This window comes from Terrapene carolina, unplaced genomic scaffold (assembly GCF_002925995.2).
Source record: "Terrapene carolina triunguis isolate 2854851 unplaced genomic scaffold, T_m_triunguis-2.0 Scaffold89, whole genome shotgun sequence".
In the NCBI taxonomy this organism is placed as follows: Eukaryota; Metazoa; Chordata; order Testudines; family Emydidae; genus Terrapene; species Terrapene triunguis.
The window spans coordinates 16,111,097-16,133,271 of NW_020664440.1; the positions used below are offsets into that span (position 1 = coordinate 16,111,097).

The window sequence follows — 22,175 nt, forward strand, 5'->3', positions numbered from 1 at the left end:
GCGCTTTTTTTTGCTGCTTGGGGCAGCAAAAAAGTTAGAGCCGGCCCTGGCACTGTGTGACCTGCATAAATCGTTACTGCACCGATAAAGAGACACCCATCACCCTCTGTGATCATGCTGGGAGTGAAGATCTTTAGATCTGCTGTCCAGTGAAAGTTGGAAAGGAAGGAGTTGCTCAGTTTATTAAAGAGAATAAATAATTCCAGCTGCGCTGTTCTGCCCGGTGGTGTGTTTCTTAACAGAACTTATGACCTATCTGTGAATCACATGACTGAACAGCAGCACTTTGCTGGGTAGTCCTCTGTATACACTTTATTCTCATTTCCAAAGACATAGAAGGAATAGACTTTTCCTCTCCATTCATATACCACCTTGGTGAGTGGAATCAGCTCAATGGTTTGTTTCTGGAAAAGACAAAGGAAATATATGATTATATCTGATAATAATCCTAAGGGCAGAGTTTGGGAGTCAGATCCTGCTGCCCTGGCTTATGTTGAGGTGTACCTTACTCACAAATAGCCCCTTTCACTTCCCGGGTAAAATACTACTCAGCATGAGCAAGTGGATCACAACTGGGCTCTTCTTTGGTTTAAGGAGCCTGATCCAAAGCCCATAGAAGATCTTAGGAACCGGCGCTGGTCCAAGGATCAGTGGTTGAGAAACACTGGTGTAGCCTATCTGTGCTTAGTGTTTCACTCATCTCAGAATTCCTATGGTGACGATGAATTCTTGGAACGGTTTCAGTTCCTTTCCCAAGTATCCTTTGACCTTTCTTGCACACCAGGATATTTAGAAGTAGTGGACTTCATTGTACAGGTTTACACCACTTAAATTATTCCATCCCCAAGTGGCTGTAAAACAAGCTTCTTCAAACTTACTGTCCCCCATCTAACTCTCCTTTTATAAAAAAATCTTGTGGACTGACTATGTCGTTTACATTGATTTTACATGATGGATCTTCATTTGATTTTGATAGATTTACTCCCAGTGAAAGTCAGATTAAAATTGTGCAAAAGAGATCTGGTAAACACGTGACAAGATGCAACCTCCCGGGCAGATGGTAAATTAGTAGCAACTTGCGCTCGCATAGGTGCTGCAGGGAGGTGCAGTAAAACAGCTCCAGGAACAGGCAGGGAAAGCCTGGCTGGCTGAAGGCTGATCTCTGAATGTGGGGCTGTAGATCTAAGTTAAGATTCCTCGAACCGGGAGACTATTTTGCATATTGATGTTTTTGGAGTGTTTTTTATTTCCTGTGATTACAGTGCACAGTTCTCCTTGAGTAAAGGGAACTGACTGGCTGACCTTGTGTGATTTTGCTGTGTTGTTTCACCAGTTTACAACTGTAAATTACATATTCTGGAGATTAGCAGTAGAAGGATAGTATTCTCCCCCAGTTGCCTCCCATTTATTAGGGCAATGAGTTCACATTTGTTTGGTGCATCTTACCTACCTGTCTCAATATATGACTATTGGAGGCAAACTGCATTTGGTGTTGTGCAATGCATGATTCTGAACCCCTATCAATGGTTGGCTCGGGGAAATTCACTATAGGATACACCTGTGAAAATAAAGACAGAGTTATGAAGGACATATTTATACACCCTCCAAAATGCAGTTTTATCATGTTAAGGATAATTAGTAAAGAACTGTAGTCCCTTGGGTATATTTTAATTTTATCCCATTGTACAGACCACACGTACAATGCCGACGCCCTCCTAAGCATGAATTTAACTGGCAAAATGTCAGTGCTTCAAGAGATAAATCAGTTTTAATCTAATTTTAAATACAGATCCTGGACTATCCTTCAGCACCTCACATCCCCAGCACAAAGCAGACCTGCAGTTGGCTAAATCAGCACAGGAGGATGACTGCAGGATAGTGAGATTCTCAGATGGCACAATAACCACTCTGGAGAACTCCTTTCCCTGTCTTGTGCTGTGACAAAAAAGGGCCCGAGATGCAAAGTGCCTCTATGGATGCAAACTTTCCCCAAATTCCTAGTAGTTCAGATCCAGGGTTCTGGTTCAGGCCTGTCTCTCTTATTGCTCATCCACAAGTATTGATAGCTATCACCAGTGTTTAACTGGACTGTAGCATGTTGCCCATGTTGTAACATGATGATATAGCAATGGCTGCTACTGTGTTGTTCTGTCATTGGAAAATTGCTGTCGCATTTTTTACTAATATGCAGTGAAACCCTCCTATAGAAATTATACATTTATCATAAAATGTATGGCTATTAATTTTACTTCTTTGTCCCTTTAAAATTACTTGGTACTTAGAGAGCTAGTTCATAAACATGGCAGTGTGCTCTGCAGTTTCAGTGGATTCCAGATAAAAGAATTTTAACACAATAGCGTCATTATTTACCACTTGATTTTCATCACTAAATATTTCCTTCCCAGTGACTTCCTGCAGGTGATAAATAGGAAACCCAAAATTCTTGTCAACAACATATTCAGCCACGCTGTTCTTCCTGTTGGGAAAATGGGGGGAGCATGTTGGTTTCTATTTCTCTTCTTTAAAAGTTAGGATTGCTATGATTAGCTCTATACAACAAAACCCCATAGTGTTCAACATGTTTTACAAGCCCTGGGACAAAATCATGCCTTGGGAAGCACACAGGATTATGGTGGAAAAGCCACAGCTGGGAGGGGAACCATCAGGGGTAACTTTTGTGCCCTGCTCTTATCTCCCACAAAATCTGTCAAGTTCAAGCCTTTGTAGCTAGAGGGCATTCTGGGCTGGGCTTTGGTTATGTGCTTCACATGTTTTAGCTCCTATGTCTCAGATCCTACCACCCCCTGCAGGTTACTGCTTTCCTTGGCCTGAATAAACTATGTGAGAAGAGATTTCCAGGGCCGCAGCCAGTCCCAGGTCTACCTTAATTCTGCCCTTGCATTGATTAATGTGTGCCACAGTGCAAGCTACAAACAATGAGGGCTTCCATTTGGCCTAAGATATATACAGATGGTTTCTTCCATGACTGAAATTCAACCACTTGTGGGGTATGAGAGGCACCCTTCTAGCAAGGTACAGCAACATTACACAGATCAGAATTTAAAGGGAAGATGATGGGTCTGACTCTCATTTACACAAACGTTCCTTTACACCTTAGGGGCAGTGTCAAGGCCCCTACGGTGTAAAGGCCCCTTCTTTAAGGTCCCTTCATCTTGCTGGAGCAAGGTAAAGGGATCAGAATGTAAACAAGAATCAGGCCCACTACAAGAAAATGTTAGTGAGGTGAAATGTAGTTTACTCAGAATTCTGTCTGGGCATTGAGCTAAGGTGCTCTAGCTAACCATACCGAGGGCGTTTTAATAGGCACTAATGCTCGGGACCTTGGTTTTCTATTTGATCCAAAAGTTCTAGTAATCTAGTTGAACACTCCAGGTCTCTGAATATTTGTGTGCCAGATGCATTCAGCATGGACTGTGATAATGTCATTTCTCATACTGCTTAACTAAAATTAGATAATCAAGTGACTTCTGAAACTTACAAAATTATACTTCCAAGAGAGGAAAGCTGGATTTCAATGCCACTCTTTCTTTCAAATCTACATGTAAAATATCAATTTCTAAGGATTTTAACACTTCTCTTAAATGACATCACCATCACCAGGAGCACTGATCTCATGTTTGAGCCATATACTTTAAAATGTTGGGCCACATAACTGGCAGGTGTAAATCAGCCTGGTTCCATTGAAGTCAGTACTCCAAACCATGGCACAGCATTTAACAGGAATGACCTCAGCGGATCTACCCTCATTTACAACAGTTGAGGATCTGTCTCAGTAACATCAGCATGCTTGAGAATGGCCAACAACTGTATAGACCCTCCTGTCTAACAACAAACCCCTGTGTTCATTGATTTCAACTTACCAAGTGATTGTAAGTTCAGAATGATATAGCAAGAGGCCTTTTCCAGAGCAACGGATGCATTTCTGCCAACCGCCACCATGACAGTCTGAGCAACTATGGAAGAAATACAACATTTACGCACTCGCTTTACACACACAAGCCTCCTTTATAGCACTCTCATTTTCATCCAGAAAAGTGGATCGGTTCAGTGGGCCGTCTGATGTCAATGGGTTCATTAATCGGACATCACCAGTCTGCATGTGTGTGTTCTAATGTGACACCAAGGAGTGGGAAAAACCGTCATCTGACTTGACTTTTTAAAGTGTAAGGTTTTCAGCACAGGGATCTTCTCTTACGATGTGTTTCTACAGTATGAGTGAGGCACAATGGGTCTCCAGATCTCGGTGGGGTCCCCTGGGTGCTAAAATGATATAATAAATGAATAACAACCTGAAGAAAGTGGGTATAGAATCCATTTTACACCCGCTTTGTATTCATTTTCCACTAGTTTAAATGATGCAAGGTAGTGAAGGACGAGGCCCACTGCCTCTCTGTGTCTTAGTCTCTCCAGCATAAAATGGGGTTAATAACACCTACAGCACCTTACAGGAGGCTTAGTAAAGGTTTGCAAATAGCTTTGCAAGCTTTGAATGTAAGGTGCAAATGTTTGTTATTATAAATGGAAAGATTCCCATTGACTCCAGTGGGCACTGAATTGGATCTGTAGTTTGGTTAAGTTCTTATTCAGCTGGCACCATTTCACCCGTTCCCCATATTCAAAGAGCGTGGAGGAAATTATATCCTAATAAAGAGCCATCTGGTCAACGAAAGCTGTGAAAGAAATACAAATTGCCATCTGGTATTTTAGCATTTTCTTACCGTCTCTTTCCTGAACCTGAGCAAAATAAACAACTCTGATTGGATGTGTCTTGCCAGCCAGTCCCATTACAAGCCGTACATCTTCTCTACATTTAAAAGGGTGAAAAGAAAAAGATATTTTTTCTCTGACAAGAATTTGATCTTCTCACTTTTCATTTTGTCAGGTCCACATTCTCAACAACAAAAGTACATACACGTATCTGGAGCTCAGAACGGGGTAACCTAAGTGGACCTATTTCATCCCATGCACCATGTGGCAAGGGCACCTACGATGAAATTCATCCCTGTGCAAAGAACCCACACAAGGTCCGTGCGCCACGCTAGTCCCACTCAAATCCTAGTTTTGAGGATTTAAATGGAATGAAATGAATGCATAGGCCTCCTGCTGGATTTCTATACAGGGATGAATTTATCCCTTAATGCAGAATATTCCAGTAAGGATTCCATATCCAGCAGAGTATTTAATTGCAGACAACTTAATACTGCTGCCTATGTAAGTGACATCACTCCATTAATATTACTGTTAAAATGAGGTAGGCACATCCTTGGATCCATTCTATAGTCTGTACGAGCTGATATTTTAGCAAAAAACTTTTCATAACACATTTTCCGTGTCTGAAGATGGCAGTAGTGTCTGTTCAGTTTCAAATTTTGCAATGCTCACCTGAACATAATTGAGTAGCACCTGCAGCTTCCAGAATTAGGACTACAAATTAAAGGCAAGAGATTCCAGCAATACCTGTTCTTCCTTCCTTGTTATCGATAAAGGTTTGTTAGTCTCTAAGGTGCCACAAGGACTCCTCGTTTTTTGGGGTTTTTTTAGTGCTCATGCAGTTATCTAGTCTCGCTGATACTCATAAAAGTAGCCCTTACCACCTACAGGACCTGTTTTTCTCCTATAATTTGCATCCTCTGGAGATTCAAGTCCTTTGTCTACAGGTACTGCATGCATAGAAGCACTGCCATATTACTCACATTGACTGACCTATGAGAGTGAGCAGTTACCGAGTCACCATTCTTAAGCAGTCCTTTAGCCTCTTTGATGAAACTGCCAGGCAGGATGAGAGTTGGTGCTAGATCAGATGTGAACAGCCATCGTATCACAATGAATTCTGATTACTAACGAACTGGGCCAGAACAAACTGATGAAAAGCTCAGCATCCTATTACCTGTTCCCTGAGTCATCCAACCAGCTCCTCCGATAAAAACCCTGCATGTTTCTGACAGTGACAATGGTTTAGCTATTGGAGAAGGGTAATTCTCTGCCAACAACTGCTGTGACAGCTATATACCACAGAACGGAAGTTCTAGTCAATTTTTTTACCAATTTCTCATCCTAAATTTGTATAGGAGAGCCTGGGAAAACTTTTGAGGGGACTTGTGCTAAACGATTAATATTGACATCTATAGTGGCTACAGATGGGCAGCCCTTCTTTTTGTGGTTGGTTAAATACTGAGATGATATTTACAAAGGAAGCACCTCAGTTGAGGATCTCTTTATTAACTGCTACCAAAATCTCAGCATCATTAATGATCTGGATGATGGGATAGATTGCATCCTCAGCAAGTTCACAGCTGACACTAAGCTGCGGGGAGAGGTAGATACGCTGGAGAGTAGAGATAGAGTCCAAAGTGATCTAGACAAATTGGAGGATTGGGCCAAAAGAAATCTGATGAAGTTCAACAAGGACAAGTGCAGAGTTCTGCAATTAGGATGGAAGAATCCCATGCACTGCTACCGGCTGAGGATTGACTAAGCGGCAGTTTTGCAGAAAAGGACCTGAGGATTACAGTGGGCGAGAAGATGGATATGAAACAACAGTGTGCCCTTGTTGCCAAGAAGGCTAACGGTATATTGGGCTGCATTGATAGGAACATTGCCAGCAGATTGAGGGAAGTGATTATTCCCCTTTATTCAGCACTGGTGATGGCACATTTGGAGTATTGCGTCCAGTTTTGGGCCCCCCACTACAGAAAGGATGTGGACAAATTGTAGAGAGTCCAGCGGAAGACAAAATGATTAGGGGGCTGGGGCACATGACTTATGAGGAGAGGCTGAGACTAGGGCTTATTTAGTCTGCAGAAGAGAAGAGTGAGGGGGGATTTGATAGCAGCTTTCAACTAACTGAAGGGGGGTTCCAAAGAGGATGGAGCTAGGCTGTTCTCAGAGGTGGCAGGTGACAGAACAAGGAGCAATGGTCTCAAGTTGCAGTAGGGGAGGTCTAGGTTGGATATTTGGAAAATCTATTTCACTAGGAGGGTGGCAAAGCACTGGAATGGGTTGCCTAGAGAGGTGGTGGAATCTCCATCCTTAGAGGTTTTAAGGCCTGGCTTAACAAAGCCCTGGCTGGGATGATTTAGTTGGGGTTGGTCCTGCTTAGAGCAGGGGGTTGGACTAGACCTCCTGAGGTCTCGTCCAACCCTACTCTTCTATGATTCTGTGATTCTATCATAGTAGTGTACAGGCATAAGGACACCTTCTAATGTCATTTTATTCTCTACTCTAGTCACTCACCAACTGTGATATTTGCATTTCTGTTTCCCCCTTTCATTATATCTGGGCAGACAAAACACAGTGAAACTAGTATAAGAAGCCACTCTTGGCAGTTAACCTTCTGTCTTGAAACTTTCTTAATTATTCTGGGTACAAATCTGCTCCAACTTGATTAGGATGTCATTTCTGTTAAGCCTCCCAATTTCTGTCATTCCCTTCACTCTTCACTTAAAACAGGTTAGATTAAATCACTCCTTTATTAAGGGAAAGCCCTAGATTCAAAGAGAGGTCAGACTCGTTTGTCAATATAAATTGGGATCAAGTTTTTCTCAAATAACAAAGGGCCATGGTCAACTCCCACTGATAGAAAGATTCCCAGTGACATCAATGATCTTTGGATCAGGCCCGTAACCTTCCATTCTTTAGCTGTCACACAACCATTTACATCTCCTTCCTGACTTTGTCATTTCTCTTTGAGAGATTTGTCAAAGACTGGGAACAGCTGCCCCTTTTTTGAAAGCTGAAGACATATGTTCCCTCAGTATTTATTAAAGACTTAACTTTATCTATTCCATCTATTTGGAAGAAAGAATGTGAATTGAATGTCCAACAGACACATAGGTGGGACCAGTTCCTACTAGTGACTATTGTTCTCAGATGACTTGTTGTAATTTGCTTGTCAAAAGCTCAGAAAGAGAAAAGTTGGGGCCAAGTGGTTTTTATATACTTTTCCAAGTATTTTTGAAGGGAAATTTAAGTGTTTTCTTCCTTCCCTGTAGAATTGTACTGCACAGGAAATGGTGACACGTGAAAGAGAACTTGCCATAGTTGCATTATAACATACCTTTCCAGATCCAATACACAAGTGGCACTGATTCTTACCACGTCCTTGGCAATTAGGACAATCCTGAAAGCAAAGCAAAAAAGGTATAAGTAACAGAGCAGTGGGTTGAAAGAGAAATACAGCAGCGTGAGGCTTCTGGCATTACAGCCCAAGGGCAATTACTTTTAACCCCAAGGAGTCATCATTCTCACCTAACCCTCATCCTCTCTCTCTATTACACCTGTAGGTAAGGGGAGCCTTGCTTGAAACCCATTGGCAAAGAAACCTAAAATTACTAGTGCAGACAGGGATTCCATTGTGAAATTAAATGATCATATCACGAGAAGCAGAAAGTATAAAAAGACTGTCATCCCTACATTGAAATACATGCTCAAAGGTCTTCTGTCCCCTTCCTAGTGGAAACATCAGGAAGCAGGATATATATTTTCTTACCTAGGTTACTGAGTTCATACACAAAACCAGTTGGGTTGGCTTTTCTGTCTGGTTTTGTTTGTTTTACTCCAGAAATAGCCTTGCTTTGTTTTGCTGGGTGGGTACAAATCCTTTTTTATGGCAGCCTGCCCACTTGAAATGCACACTTCAGACTATCTGGAGCAGTAAAATCAACTCCTTGCCAAAAACAAGGACTAATCCTTTATCTAAAGCTATTAAAAAGAATATCTCATTATTTAAAGCAACAAAAAGAATGCTACCCTGCCAGAAACCTGAGTTATCTTTTCTTATCCTAAATCAGGAGGGGAAGAAGCAATAAATATAATTATACCCCAGAAGAGCTATTGCAATTAGTAAAAATAATTGTGTCAAAATAGGTATATGTGCTAGATATTTAACCAAAACTATAGAACTGAAATATGATGGCACAGTGATTTTAAAATTAATATGTAATCTGCATTTAGGATAACATGATGCTTTGGGACCAGGATCCTGCTCCACTGAAGCCAATGGGAGTTTTGCCATTGCTTTCAATGAGAGTAGGATCAAGCTCTTGAAGAAGAGCAGACTTTGAGTTACATGCTGCCGGATTTAAGATTAGAAATATTTTCGATTAGCGTAGGTACTAAGGCACTGAAGTGGGACTTAAAAAACCTGGGCTCAGTCCTGGCTCTGCCACAGACTTCCTGTGGGATCTTAGGCAAAATGCTTAACCTCTTTTTGTGCCTTGGTTGCCCCTCTGTACAATGGGATAATAATATTTTCCTTCTCTCACCTTTTGTCTGTCTTGTCTAGTTAGACTGTCAGCTCTCTGGGGACAGGACAGTCGCTTAGCACAATAGGGACCTGATTTCAAATGGGACACTCCTGTCACCCAATTAATGATCCTTTAAAAGTCGGAATGTTTGTGGGGGTTTTACCTGTACTGAATATGTGTGCGGCACTGGAATGTGCATTTCACAATCCGTAAACAGAGGAGGTGCATCCACTACTATTGCCCATGGGGCAGGTGCTGGTGCAACATCAGAAGAGTCCACAAATCCACCTAGAGCAAAGGACTAAAGATCAGTCAGAAAAGACAGTGGTGTATTAGGGAGGCTAGCATGGAATGGACAAAAACATCACCAGGCACCTCCTTTCACACGTGCGCTTCAGTGCTAGTGGAAGGTGCCAGGTTGATGGCAGTGGAGGAAATTGAGGGAGCTGCTTATTCACAAAACAAATACAATTTAGACAGTGGCAGTTCAGATCTTATCCATTACAACCCCACCTTCCTAGGGGTGAGAGGTGCCAATTAGTACTGACTGGTGTCATGGTTCCTCTGATGCCAGCCTCTGTTTACTGGGTGGAGACCAAGAAAGACTACTGAATCCATCAGCTGGGAAGGACTTTAGGTCTCTGCTAATCTATGCTACACTGAAGTCCAAAACACACCAGAGTCACTGCACCCCAGAGTATCAGAGGGGTAGAAAGCAACAAAGAGTCCTGTGGCACCTTATGGACTAACAGACATATTGGAGCATAAGCTTTCGTGGGTGAATACCTACTTCGTCAGATGAATGCACCCCGGAGGGAACCACAAGAGGAGTTGTGCCTTAGAAGGCATAAACCCTCCCTCAGGTCTCCAGTGCTCAGAAGGAACATGGAAGCTGTGCCCTCTTTAAACATGTTGCCACCTCTTCCCTTCTCCTCCAGTAGCTTGTTCTCTAAGGCTGGAGCGGTGCCTGGCTTCATCCCATTTGGAATCATTTTCCTACAATTGTCGCTTGCCCTTTCGCAAGGGGATGGAGGGAAGCTCCTTGAACTTACCCCTCCCAAGCCAACCCTTTACAGATGCCAATCTGTTTTAATTAGATGAGAAAATGTACCCAAGAAAGCTTATATTTGTAACCATATAAGGTTGTATAACCTCAGTGTATTCAATTCTCTTCTCTTTCCTTTTGTACACCCATACCCCTGGTCTCTAGACAGTCCCCCGCCCCCCCTTCTCTCTGAAGGCAGGAGATGTTACAATCCATTTTACTCTGAGGTCAAAGTAAACCGGCCTCACTGTGCTTGAGCTAGTGTGGAAGTTAATTGTATATCAGGAACTATGACTCCAATGAGCAACTTCTGGTATGTTAACAAACCTGCATCTGTCAGTGGAAATTGAAGCAAAGGAACATGCTGTTTCCTGAACTGGACTTTTTTTTTAATTATAAAAGACAATTACAGTACCCGGTGGGAAAGGTTCTAAATGAATCTATTGCCCCGGCTTAAATTTAGCTTGTGTGAATAACCCTGGGGCCTGATCCACAGCCCACTGAAGTCAATGTAAATACTCCCATTCATTTACTGGGCTTTGGATCAGGCCCAGAGCAAACCAGCTTAGAAGAACGAAAAATATTAGTGGCCACATACAATGGACTGCCAGGAAGTTAGCTTTCACTTAGCTGGCCCCCATGATAACATTCACCTTCCACTTCCAATTTTCCTCACTTTTTCCTCCCCTCTTCACCTTCCACTCTCCTCCATCTCTCTTCTTCCACTCTTGTCTTCTCCTACCTCTGTTTCTTCCCCACTTCCACTCCCTCTTTCTCCTCTCTGTACTTTTCCTTTCCTCTCTTCCCACCCTTCACCTGGCATGTTTATCTGATCTTCCTTCCCCATCGTCTACCTCTTCGCTTCTCTCTCCCTAAAACATTACATGAACAGCAATATTTTCCAATGGTTTTTCATTTAGGGAGAACCGGATGGAGGTGGTGGTTGGACTAAAATGCCGGAATGGGATGCCAAACACATCATCACTGAGGGCTGGTCCACACTACCCGCCTAATTCGGCGGGTAGAGATCGATCTTCTGGGATCGATTTATCGCGTCTCATCTGGACGCGATAGATCGATCCCAGAAGCGCTCCCCCGTCGACTGCGGAACTCCTGCTCGCTGAGAGGAGGAAGCGCTGTCGACGGGGGAGCCTGCCTGCGCCGCGTGGACCCGAAGTAGGTACTTTTAGTTCGATATAGGAAACGTCGACTTCAGCTACGCTATTCTCGTAGCTGAAGTTGCGTTTCCTATATCGATCCCCCGCCCCAGTGTGGACCAGCCCTGAGTTACTGCAGGAGCACTAGTCTAAGCAGACTCGCCTTGTTTCACTGTCCAAAAGCCAAAGAGAAAACAAATGTCACAAAAGGTGACAGGCAAAGAAAGTTTGAAAAATAAATTATAGTGTTTAAACCTTTCGGTCTCCACCAATTTGGGCTGGATTTAAACTTGCCACCTAAACAGGTGAAAGGCTTAGTTATCAATCCGGTTCTCCATGCCTCTGAAATCAGGCCCTAGGAGACCTCAAGTTGGATTCCAAAATTGAGGCATTCAGAATCAGTAGCCATTTTTGAAAATATTGCCCCTTATGATTCTGCTAGTCTCTGTGCAGTTAAGGAGCATGTGGTCACTCGTTAAATCCATAAGTCTACTGAGATAGTCATTCCCTGCCACAGTACATTCTACAGTGTTCACTCTCTGCTAAGTAAGAGCGCTGATTTGCTTACCATTATAAGGCTCGCTGATCGGGAATGTTTCTCTGGTTTCAGTGAAGGTTTGCAGACGATACTGATAAGACCAAACAAAAGTCAACTTTAATGTAAAGCTGCTTCTTATTTTCTGCTAGGAGGTGAAGCAATTCTGGGCTTAATCCTGCTCCCATTAAAACCAATGGCACAACCTCTATTGACTTCAAGGAGAGTAGAATTGGTTCCTGCACTAGGGTAATAAGAGCTGTTCTGATTTCAAAAGTAAGAGCTAGACAGAGCAATAAAATAGTTAAATTAATAAATGATGTCATTCTCCATGCTATTACTCCACAGTGCAGTGTCTGGCTGAGACATAAGTAGTCTTGATATCACAGAGACATGCTAGCATAAGGCTGGGTGGGCGTGACCTGTGCTACAATGCTAAAAGTCATTGGTGAAACTTGGTAAAGACGCACACTGGGGGGGTCATTACACTAGCATAAGTCACTTCAGTATTTGTTTTCTTTGCTGCTGCCTAACCACAGTACTGAGGGCAACACTCATGTCTTCCAGTCCACAGTGGAGAAATCTATGAGATCGAGAACTTTTCTGACCAATTTTACATTTAGGGAAAAATTCTCTTCTCTGGGATGTACTTTAGATTCTCTCTCTCTCTCTCTCTCTCTCACACTCACACACACACACACACACACACACACACACACACACACAGTCTCCCTAGTATAACCAGAGAAAGCACCACTTGGGCAAAGAAAAATGTAACGGGCCTATCTTAGCTGAAAATGGCCAATTTTAGTGTGTGTGTGTGTGTGTGTGTGTGTGTCCAGAGGGGGGGATTATGAAATGGGACCACTTTCAAATTGGTAGCATGACAAAAGCTGATTTTTTGAGATTTCAGATTTCATTGCAAATATCTTGCCCACCTTCCCGTAACAGAGGGGGAATCAATCTAAGTTACGCAACTTCAGCTACGTGAATAACGTAGCTGAAGTCGACGTACTTAGATCGACTTACCGAGGTGTCTTCACCGCGGTGAGTCGACTGCTGCCGCTCCCCCGTCGACTCTGCCTGCACCTCTTGTGGTGCTGGAGTACAGGAGTCGACGGGAGAGCGCTCGGGGGTCGATTTATCATGTCATACCCTGAAACCGTAGATCATTGCAGTTGGTATAGGAATAAGCCTATCAACTAAGCCTGCCATGCAATGCTAAATTTGGTCAGCTCTTTTCAATACTATATGTACTTACTCTGAATGTGTTGAGCGGAGTCAGGTTCTGGACCACCATATGTTTTGCAGGGGCAATCCGATAGCAGCACTTATTGGCTGTGTACTGTACTAAGGCTTCTCTGGCTACATGCTCAGAAATAGACAGAATGCTGGAAAATAAAAGAAAAAATGTTTTGGTAAAAACTGGACAATCCACTTTACTTCCTGAGATTGAGGAAGAAACTTCTTTATACAGTGAGGAAAAAATGTAAAACCATCAGCCACCATTTTCTTAAGTGGCTAGCAATATGGCATGTTTCACTTTTAGGTACCTTGCTAAAGACTCATTTGGAAAGGGTCTGATTTCTGAGGGTGCTGAGCCCCTCTGAAAAATCAAGTTGCTTTAAAATATCTTGTTGAGCACGCAAAATTTGGGGTGCGCTAACTCACAAGTTACTTATGAAAATCATGCCCGTCATCCTAGATTACAGTTGTTTGTAAAGTCGGGACTAATTTGATGGTAAGTTGACATTTCTGATGGCAAATAAAGGTCAGGAAAGGTCCAGATCAAATCCCTGAATCCAAAAACTCCTGAACATTGGGGCCGTAAAAAAATTCAGATCTGATCAGACTCAGAGCCAAATTCCCAAATGTTCAGAATCAGTGTTTGAATTCAATAGAGCACAGAGATCAGTTCACGCTGTTACTCTAATGCAAGGTTTGGACCCAGGATTCTGGTTCAGTGTCACCTCTTTTCTCTATGCTCTTTCTCTGGGCTAGATGGACTTTTGGTCTGACCCAGTATGGCCGTTCTTATGTTCTAATTTTCTTTACCAAGGTAAGGTGAAAATGCATTGTTCTGTTTTAGAAGATGTTTCTCTTCATAATGCTGCCGTTTTAAAGCAATGTGCACAAGGCTGTAGGAAAAGACAGGCAAAGGACAATTCTATTAGCTGCTAGTCAAAGGTACTTAATGGGCTAAGCTCCCATTGACTTCAGTGGGATTAGAATCAGGTCCAAACTCAGATAACAGCAATCAGCATCCAAGCAATGTGATAGATAGTATCCAGCATTAACTTATCTAGCTAAATACATCAATAAAACATGGAAATTCAGGCTATGAATTTTACACTGTGATTCCACCATGTTCCATAGACAATAATGTAAATGTGAGTTCAAAAAGGGTTTGCGCTCCCACACTGGAAACAGCACCTAAAAGGCATCTTACCTCCACTCTGTCTGAGGTGGAATGGAATCATTGTGCTCTCCTTCGGGCACCTGATCAGCTGGGGGAGGTAAACCTTTGTTTCCTACAGTGAAATAACAGCAAGAAGAGTTGCTTGCATTTAGTAACTTGCATTGGCACAGTTCAATTTTCCGCTAGTTTGGAAAGATGCAGATGATGAGTTCAGAACTCTGCTTCTTATAATATAACTTGCTGGCTTTACTGTTACCTCATCCTCCTGTGTCTTTTATTAGTCTCATTTACCTGTAGTATTGTATCATAACCTAGATTTTTGGCTGTCTTTTTACTGTGTATCTCTTCAATAAAGACAATAAAGACCTGTTCCTTGATTACTTTAACACTATCTGCAATAGGTGGTTATTTAAAAGTGACAGACATTGCCCTGGACAAACAACCCTAATGCACATGTGGGAGACTGTACCAACCACAGTCTCCTGAATCTTCCCCTTCATCTTCAGTGGCACCGTCCATCAGCTCCAAGGGGGGCGCAGAGGGTCGTTCATGGGGTGAGGAATAAGGAGCAGGGGCATCTGCAACACATGAATTTAAGAGAAGTGAATTCTGGTAGGGATCTAAAAGTACATACAGTAGACTGAAAGTGCTTTGCAAGGAAACAGCCATTAACAATACAATAAAAACATCAAGAGGAGAGAACATATGAAGTCATTAATACCAGTTTGAAGTAATGATGGGAAACCTTCAGCAGAAGGTTCCAAGACATGTGCTGTATTGATTAGACCTGGATTGGAAGTGATGTCTTCACAACAATGGTGTGATGTTTGCAGGTCAGTATACTGCACGTTCCCAATCAGTTTGTCCTACCACTATGGTACTTGTGGGTCACCAAGAACCATGTGTTTCTGCAAAATGATTAGTCCATATCTGAATTAGTTACCATTCCAGAATTGAATCTTTGGCTTCACTAGTCCTTCTATGGTGCATTAACCTTAGATCCCATAGACTGGGATACAAATGCCACAGAAGTAGATGGCCATGGTATTGTGATGATGCAGAAGATGTGGGTTAAGGGGCAGTCTCAAAATTTCTGACTTTTAGGTTAATGGAGATCAGCCATATTGCAAAAATAAGAGGATTGGTCTTTGAATTACAAGATCTCCCCTTTCTGGACCATATAAAAACATATTATTCAAGCATTCCCTTCTAGTCAGTCTATGAAGTGTTAGATGGTGGCCACAAGTAAGAATGTGCATTCTGGCACATTCTCGAGGGTGGGAATCTCAAGGCAGTGAATGGGATCAAGCAAAACAAGGCAAAAGGCAGCACTGGAGCTGTCTGTCTAGCTAATCTATCTCTCTAGTAGTCAAGGGAGGAAGGCAAAAATCTTTCATAGGAATCCACTCTGGCAGATCTGCCCAGCCAAAAGTGCTTAACAACCCAGAGAATTTATAAAGTCAATTGCTAAACTAACCTATTTCAGTAGCAAACAAACCTGCTCATTGGATTCAGAGTAAATTGACTCAGAGAGAAAAGTGCAAAGAGAATAAAAAACAATCACTGTCAATTTGTTTCAGAAACATCTCTGCCATGTTTCTGAGTACAAGAAGCAGACGTCAAGTTTGTTCTTCGAACTCAGGAAGATGTGGCAATGAGCAACACAGAATGCCACAGGACTCTTCCTCCTCTAATGGGAACTTTTGGGTTACTGCAGGTCAGAAACGCGAAAATATTGTTCTCAGAAATATGCAGGCAGTGTGCTGTATGTTTGTACAGTTTGTACAGTATCTGCAACACATGCTTGGCATATTATTCGTTTTGTTACCCTTTACTATTGGTCAGCTTTATGCTACATGGTTAGCCACAATGCTAGGGAAGGAAAGGCCATTTTGTCTTTAAGGAACATGACTGTGAACATCCAGATTTTATTCTTTGCAACAGGTTTGTTTTCCATGTGCCCTTGGGAAAACCCCTTAACTCCTCCATGCCTCAGTCTCCTCATCTGTAAAAATGGACAGAATTCTATTTACCTGCCCACATCCACATTAGTGTAAGATCATTGCAAAATCACCACACCATTTAGCACAGTTTATCAGCCTCTGCTCAAGATAGCTTCAGGACTAGACTAGTAGGAATGCTGCAAGCTAAGGACATAGGTGCACTGGCAGAGCTGTGTGAGAGAAAGTTCCACAGCATCTGCCTTGTAACATGCCTGCCTCCGTCTGGTGCTATTAGTCACTCACTTTCAGAAGCATTAAATTTACTCACAAACTTTAAGTTAACTAAGGGCCCCGTTTGCACTGGTTACAGCCCCATGAAACCTTCCTGACGTCAGTGGAGTTGTGCAGTGTGTAATTCAGTGCAGAATTTGGCCCAGAATAAGTAACTAAAATAAGAGAATGGAATGCATGAATTTTTGCTTGTCTCACTTACCTGGTGTGCTGCATATGTGACAGTGGTCTCTATCTTGCATCCTCTGCTGTATGGTGAAGACTCCTAACCTATTGTGACTCCAAATGAGTCAAGTCGACCGTGCTAGATAATATAACTAGGTCTGTTGTTTCTGTTGTTAGTATAACTGGATCTGTTGTTGCTCTTGTAAAACGTATTTTCACGTCGTCAAAGAATGGGTAAATATTTGAATATGACTCCACCTTCTTTGAAAGCGCAGCTCAGGCATGGTAAAGGACTGGGGACTTTTTAGAGGGGAACAAGCATAACCATGTGGAGTTTCACAATGTGAGCTGCAATCGTGATGATCAGCATGCCTGACTGCAAAAGAAAAGCACTGACCGTCATGTGCTTTATGTGTCTCTCAGAAGAGAGCCTCAAACCTTCCTTCAGGTACACAGCATTTATCATTCAGGGGAGACTCAAAGCCCTAAGTATTTGCAACATATTAGTGTCTTCATGTACTATGAACTGTTATGCGCTTGGGTTATTCTTTTTCTGACATCCCAGCGTGATGTCATTAAGAATGCTTCCAAAGACACACACAAAATCAAAACCTGGTCTATTTTAATTGTTACCGTTATTGCATAAGTTATTTGAAGCCCAACGTTGTTCTTATTGAAGTCAACAAGATGGGACAATGGTCTTTTCTTTTGTTTTCCTCCTTTTTTAGACAGGACAACAAACAAAACTAAGGATTATGGGTTGTTTAGCTCCTGGCCAATCTTGCTTGAAAACAGCCTGCTCAGTAGTTTAGATCTTATCTCAGGTAAACAGCTGCTAATTTACAAATACCATTGTCCATACCTTGTGCAACAGAGGGAGAAAGGAGACATTCACTTCCATAATTCAGACGACTTTCATTTCTGTTTGGAAGAATGCAAACAAAGAATATAATGAAACAAGCCCTCTGCTAGGAGAAGGGGGATGCACAGCAAGGTCATGATTCATTATGACGTAGGATTAGTGGTATTTATTACCCGCTCGCCCCTGGAGGCGGCCCCAACAGGATGAAAGTTGAGACACATTGGCAGCGCAATTTAGGAGAAACTCATCCTGCTATTGCCTGTGCTGTGCTGTGCTGTTGGGTGTGTTACTTTGAGTAGTGAGAATGTGGCAAAAAAAAAAAAAAAAAAAGCCCTGTGAATAGTCCATCGCATTTTTAAGCCAATATGAATGTGTTTGCACCCATTTTGCAAATACCTCCGGGAATCAGATTAGTGGTTGGCTGGACTGCTCATGGAAACCGAGTTGGGTTTTTACTTAATAAAAGAAGTAAACAGAAGCCAGCTTCACCTCCTTAAAATGTTTCTTAACTGTGATTACCATAGCAAGTGCTTGCATAATATTGAAATTTTTTTCTCCTGCTAGCAATCTCACTACAAAATAGTCATTAATCATTCATCAGAAGCCAGTTCTGTTTTCAAGCCCTTAATCGCTGGATTTTTCCATACTAACTTAACTGGTTGCACACTACCCTGTACAATGAGTGGATGGATGGAACAGCACTCTCCAGCTGAGGCCTCTCCTATTCCTGGCATGCCCCCCAATGCTGCGGGGCAATGGGACAGAATGACACAGAACTGGCTAGCCACCGACCGCGCAAGCCAAAGATTCCCCCATTCCAGGGTAATCACCAGTTGCCTGATAAAGCAGTTTTACAGTCTCCCTGCCTTGGCAAAGTGGTACAGAGACTGTATTGTGGGCAATGGTCTAGTCTAATGTGAATTAAAAACCCAATCGTCAATCAGGTGGTCACCTGTGCAAGTCTTTAACCTGCTTTTTATCCCCTGTATAATTGTTCTGCTTTGTCCAGATACAAAGAGAGAGATTTCCAGCCTATTTTTGGGCCTTAAACCCCATCACTCCTGTATGCTTTGCTGGAAGTTGTGCAGGTCTATGTGAGCTGAGAATATGCTTCCTAAATTAAAATGCTTCTCTCCGATATTTTGGTTGGTGTCCTGGTTCTCACTTGGGCTGAATCATTTTATAGCGGCTGCGAGCAACTATTTTAAGTCTCTGCTTTGCACAGTTTTCTTGGGGAAGTTTTCTAAAACAGAGACTGAGGGCTAGGAGTGTTGTATGTGAAGGCCACGTCAGAACAAACTCATACCATCTGATGGATGAAAAATGAGTGATGGGGATCTGGATAGCAAAGGTGGTTTTTAATGATGTATGGGGCCTTTCACTAGTAATTCAAATGCAGTCTGGGCCACAAGTGACAGACATCAGTTGACTGTTGCTGATCCATAATTGGTAAAGATGATTTTGGTGTCTTGCTTCAGTTCCAAGAGGTCAGATGTCCACATCATATAAAAAAATCATCACAATCAACGTGGCAAGGACTGAGTGGCAATGAAGAATGAACAACTCTCTTACACCTAGTGGTGGTCCCTCCAGGCTGGGGCTTAGGGGCACAGTGAGGATGTTTGCAGTGCCCGTGATCAAATTGTATCAGGTCGGAAGATAAATAAATGACTTTTGTGTCATCCGACTGGAACGTCTTTCAAAATGTGGCTGAGACACACTGTCCAGAGGTGGATCGTTAATTTCCCAGCATTTAAGTGTTTCATATCCAAAGGTTTGGTTTGGCTCTACTTCAGCCAAAAATCTTCAAACTGTATTGAGCTACAGTTCAAAAGGCACAATATACAGAGACGGGCAGGGTACACTAAGGCAACCTTTACAAAACACTAAGCTGTTTAGACATTTTGTTTTAATGCATGGTGCCCCTTTCTTCCTTTTGTAGACCACTCTACCACTGATGAGCTGATATTTTTTAATCTTGATTCCCAGGGTGTAGAAACCTTTATCACCAGCCACCTAAGATTTCCCCTTTACTGTTTGTACTTAACAATGCAGGTATAATATGATGTATGAAACATATACTTGAATCTGTGTTGTAAATTTTAAAGAAACTTTGCTAGATGCTTGAAGCAGAACTTACAGACACTTTGTAAACCAAAGTCTATAATGTTGTCATAAGTAGCTTACCCTTGATAATTCTTCTTTATTTCTTAAACATTTCTCTAACAATCTCCATAAAAACCTCAACAAGAACACCCAAGGAAATCACATACCATAAAAAATAGCATAGCAAACTACTGATTTGAAAAAGGTCAAACCAGCGAACATGTCTGAGGTTTTTTATAGACATTGGATAATTTGCTCTTGGTACCTGTTTAGAATCATGCCAGATGTCTGATTCTAAAAAGGAAATCCAAATAAGGTTAAAAATAAAAGGGGGAAGATTCCAAAATGGGCTGTAAAGGTAATACCATTGCTATGACTAACAGTCCTAGCAGGCCAAATTTTTATCTCATTTACACCCATGTGATCTCTGAGTCACTGCCCAGAAGTCAACGGAGTTAGAGATAACCATGTGTTGTTAAACGAATGATGTGTGAATCTTAGAATGTTTATCTGAATCTCTGAAAATGCTGTGCAGGAATTTTCCTAGCATTTCTGGTACTTCCTGCTCCCAGCTGGACTAGAAACATTGCAAAAATAGCCTTTCATCACATCCCAGGCAGAAGCATGTAATACAGAGGGGTGCAGAGCTTAAAATAAGGGGGGAAAGAAGTTAACTGAAACCTTATTCTAGTTAGCTCGAAGAGAGCTCAGAGAGACAATTTAACCTGTTCTGAAAACAGACTCCCCATCAATGTACATCATTGTCAAGGGAAACACTTGCAATGTTAGCCCAGATTATCAACTGGTGTAAATCAGCATAGGTTTCAATGGAGATACTTATTTGCACCAAGTGAGGATCTGGCCCATTGTGCTTCAAAGGATAAATGTACGCCTCCTGTTATTATTAGTAATGGAAGTTGCACATTTAAGTTAACATCCCAAGCATAGCACTGTTCAATAGATGGAAGGGGAACAAGGATAACCCTACTTTAAGAAGGGTTAAAATGTACCACATTGTCCAGTTCCAAGCTGCATTTTGCAAAAATAATTGAGAGTCTTCACATCATGCTTAAGCATCCTTTTGAAGGAAAAATACTGTGTTATTCTATAATAAATACTCTAAACACGGTAATAGCATTGTTACATGCAGTTTTTAGGTGTGTAACTACTGCAGTCCTCAACTGTGAATTTCATTGTTTTGGTGAGTTTCATATAGGACTACATTTTCAAACCAGGGCAGATAGCTACAACGATAAAATGTGGGATTTTAAAGATCTATCCACTGCAACCACATCTGAAAATATGGTCATTCACCTTCGTTGAATATACGGTATTGCCCCTAGTCTTGGGAAAGCGCCCATCATGCCTCACTCGGGAAGGATTTTATTTATCCTGAGCAGCAAAAACTAGGAGTTTTTGATGGAATCAAACTGTAACTGACTCAAATACATATCATGGGATGAAGACATCTTTACACAATATAAAAAAGGCAACGCTGAGAATACTAACTGGCATTCACTAGAACTTTCCAGAGTTGGATGAAAAAGTCTCTCTGACTTAGCAACAGCATAAACTGAAAGGAAACCGTTTCCTTTTATAAACATTACTGTTAACATTTAAAAACCAACTGAGACATTTCTACAAATTCTCCCCAAATTTTTACTTTTATTTGGGTTAAAAAAACAAAACAGTTTCATAGCTCTCTTAATCAGCAGCCTCCCTCTCTCTGCATTACTGTATTAAAATTCCATGCAGCGACTGTACGATGCCATGATTTTTCCAACAGCAGAATGTTTGTACCTCTCCGTCACAAAAATACATTCTTATTTCTTAAGCTCACCCGATCTGCAGCTCTTGCTCCATTGTTGTCGAAAGACACTGACTGCTGTTTGCTCAAGAAATGACACTTCCTGTGCTGGTGTTTAGCTCCCAAAAGGCCTCACAGTTGGAGGAAGTTGCAGTGTCTGTACTAATCTACAAGTCCAGGATCACACAAATTCCTGTAGGGTTTCAACATGCCATCCCCCTAGTTTTAATCAGCAAGAGCCAGCTATTTAAAAAATTGCTCTCTAAGGGCTTGATCCTGTGCCCAATGTAAAGACTCCCACTGACTTCAACAGGGAAGGATAAGGGCCTAGATCTCTTGGTCACTGACTGCTTAAGCCCACTGGGCTTGTCTAGACTAGAATAAAAACATGTATTTCTAAAACTGTAGTGCAGACAAGCCCTCTCTTCCTTTTTCCTATCTGGGCCCCTGAATTTGTTACCTTGGTAACTCCTGGCTCTGGTCTGCATGGGCTATATTGGAGGGTCTGGACATTAACCCTGCTTTAGCGCAGTTGCTCTGCAACAGAAAAGAACCTCTATGGATTTATGTGGGGACGGC

The 22,175-nt window shown here is 42.0% G+C and overlaps 1 protein-coding gene across 1 annotated transcript; it reads right to left on the reverse strand.

Annotated features, from left to right (window-relative positions):
• Positions 1-50: 50 nt before the first annotated feature.
• LOC112121324 (protein SSUH2 homolog) lies at positions 51-21,654 on the reverse strand. The gene is made up of 13 exons (XM_026650477.2): positions 21,630-21,654; positions 17,684-17,742; positions 14,896-15,000; positions 14,453-14,534; positions 13,265-13,394; positions 12,037-12,097; positions 9,430-9,554; positions 8,078-8,140; positions 4,740-4,825; positions 3,882-3,974; positions 2,371-2,476; positions 1,451-1,558; positions 51-404 (listed from the first exon to the last, which is right to left on the reverse strand). Exons 1-13 carry the CDS (start codon positions 21,650-21,652, stop codon positions 264-266), a joined length of 1,182 nt encoding a protein of 393 aa, XP_026506262.1. The 5' UTR covers positions 21,653-21,654; the 3' UTR covers positions 51-263.
• Positions 21,655-22,175: the final 521 nt, after the last annotated feature.

Bases quoted from the DNA above. Each gene is read 5' to 3' on its own strand.
- LOC112121324 (XM_026650477.2), bottom strand. From the start codon at position 21,652: ATGGAGCAAGAGCTGCAGATCGG. The intron at 14,535-14,895 runs GTTGGTACAGTC...ATTTCACTGTAG, and splicing joins GGAAGATTCAGGAGACTGTG to GAAACAAAGGTTTACCTCCC. The intron at 1,559-2,370 runs GTAAATAATGAC...TTATTTTCACAG, and splicing joins TTAGTGATGAAAATCAAGTG to GTGTATCCTATAGTGAATTT.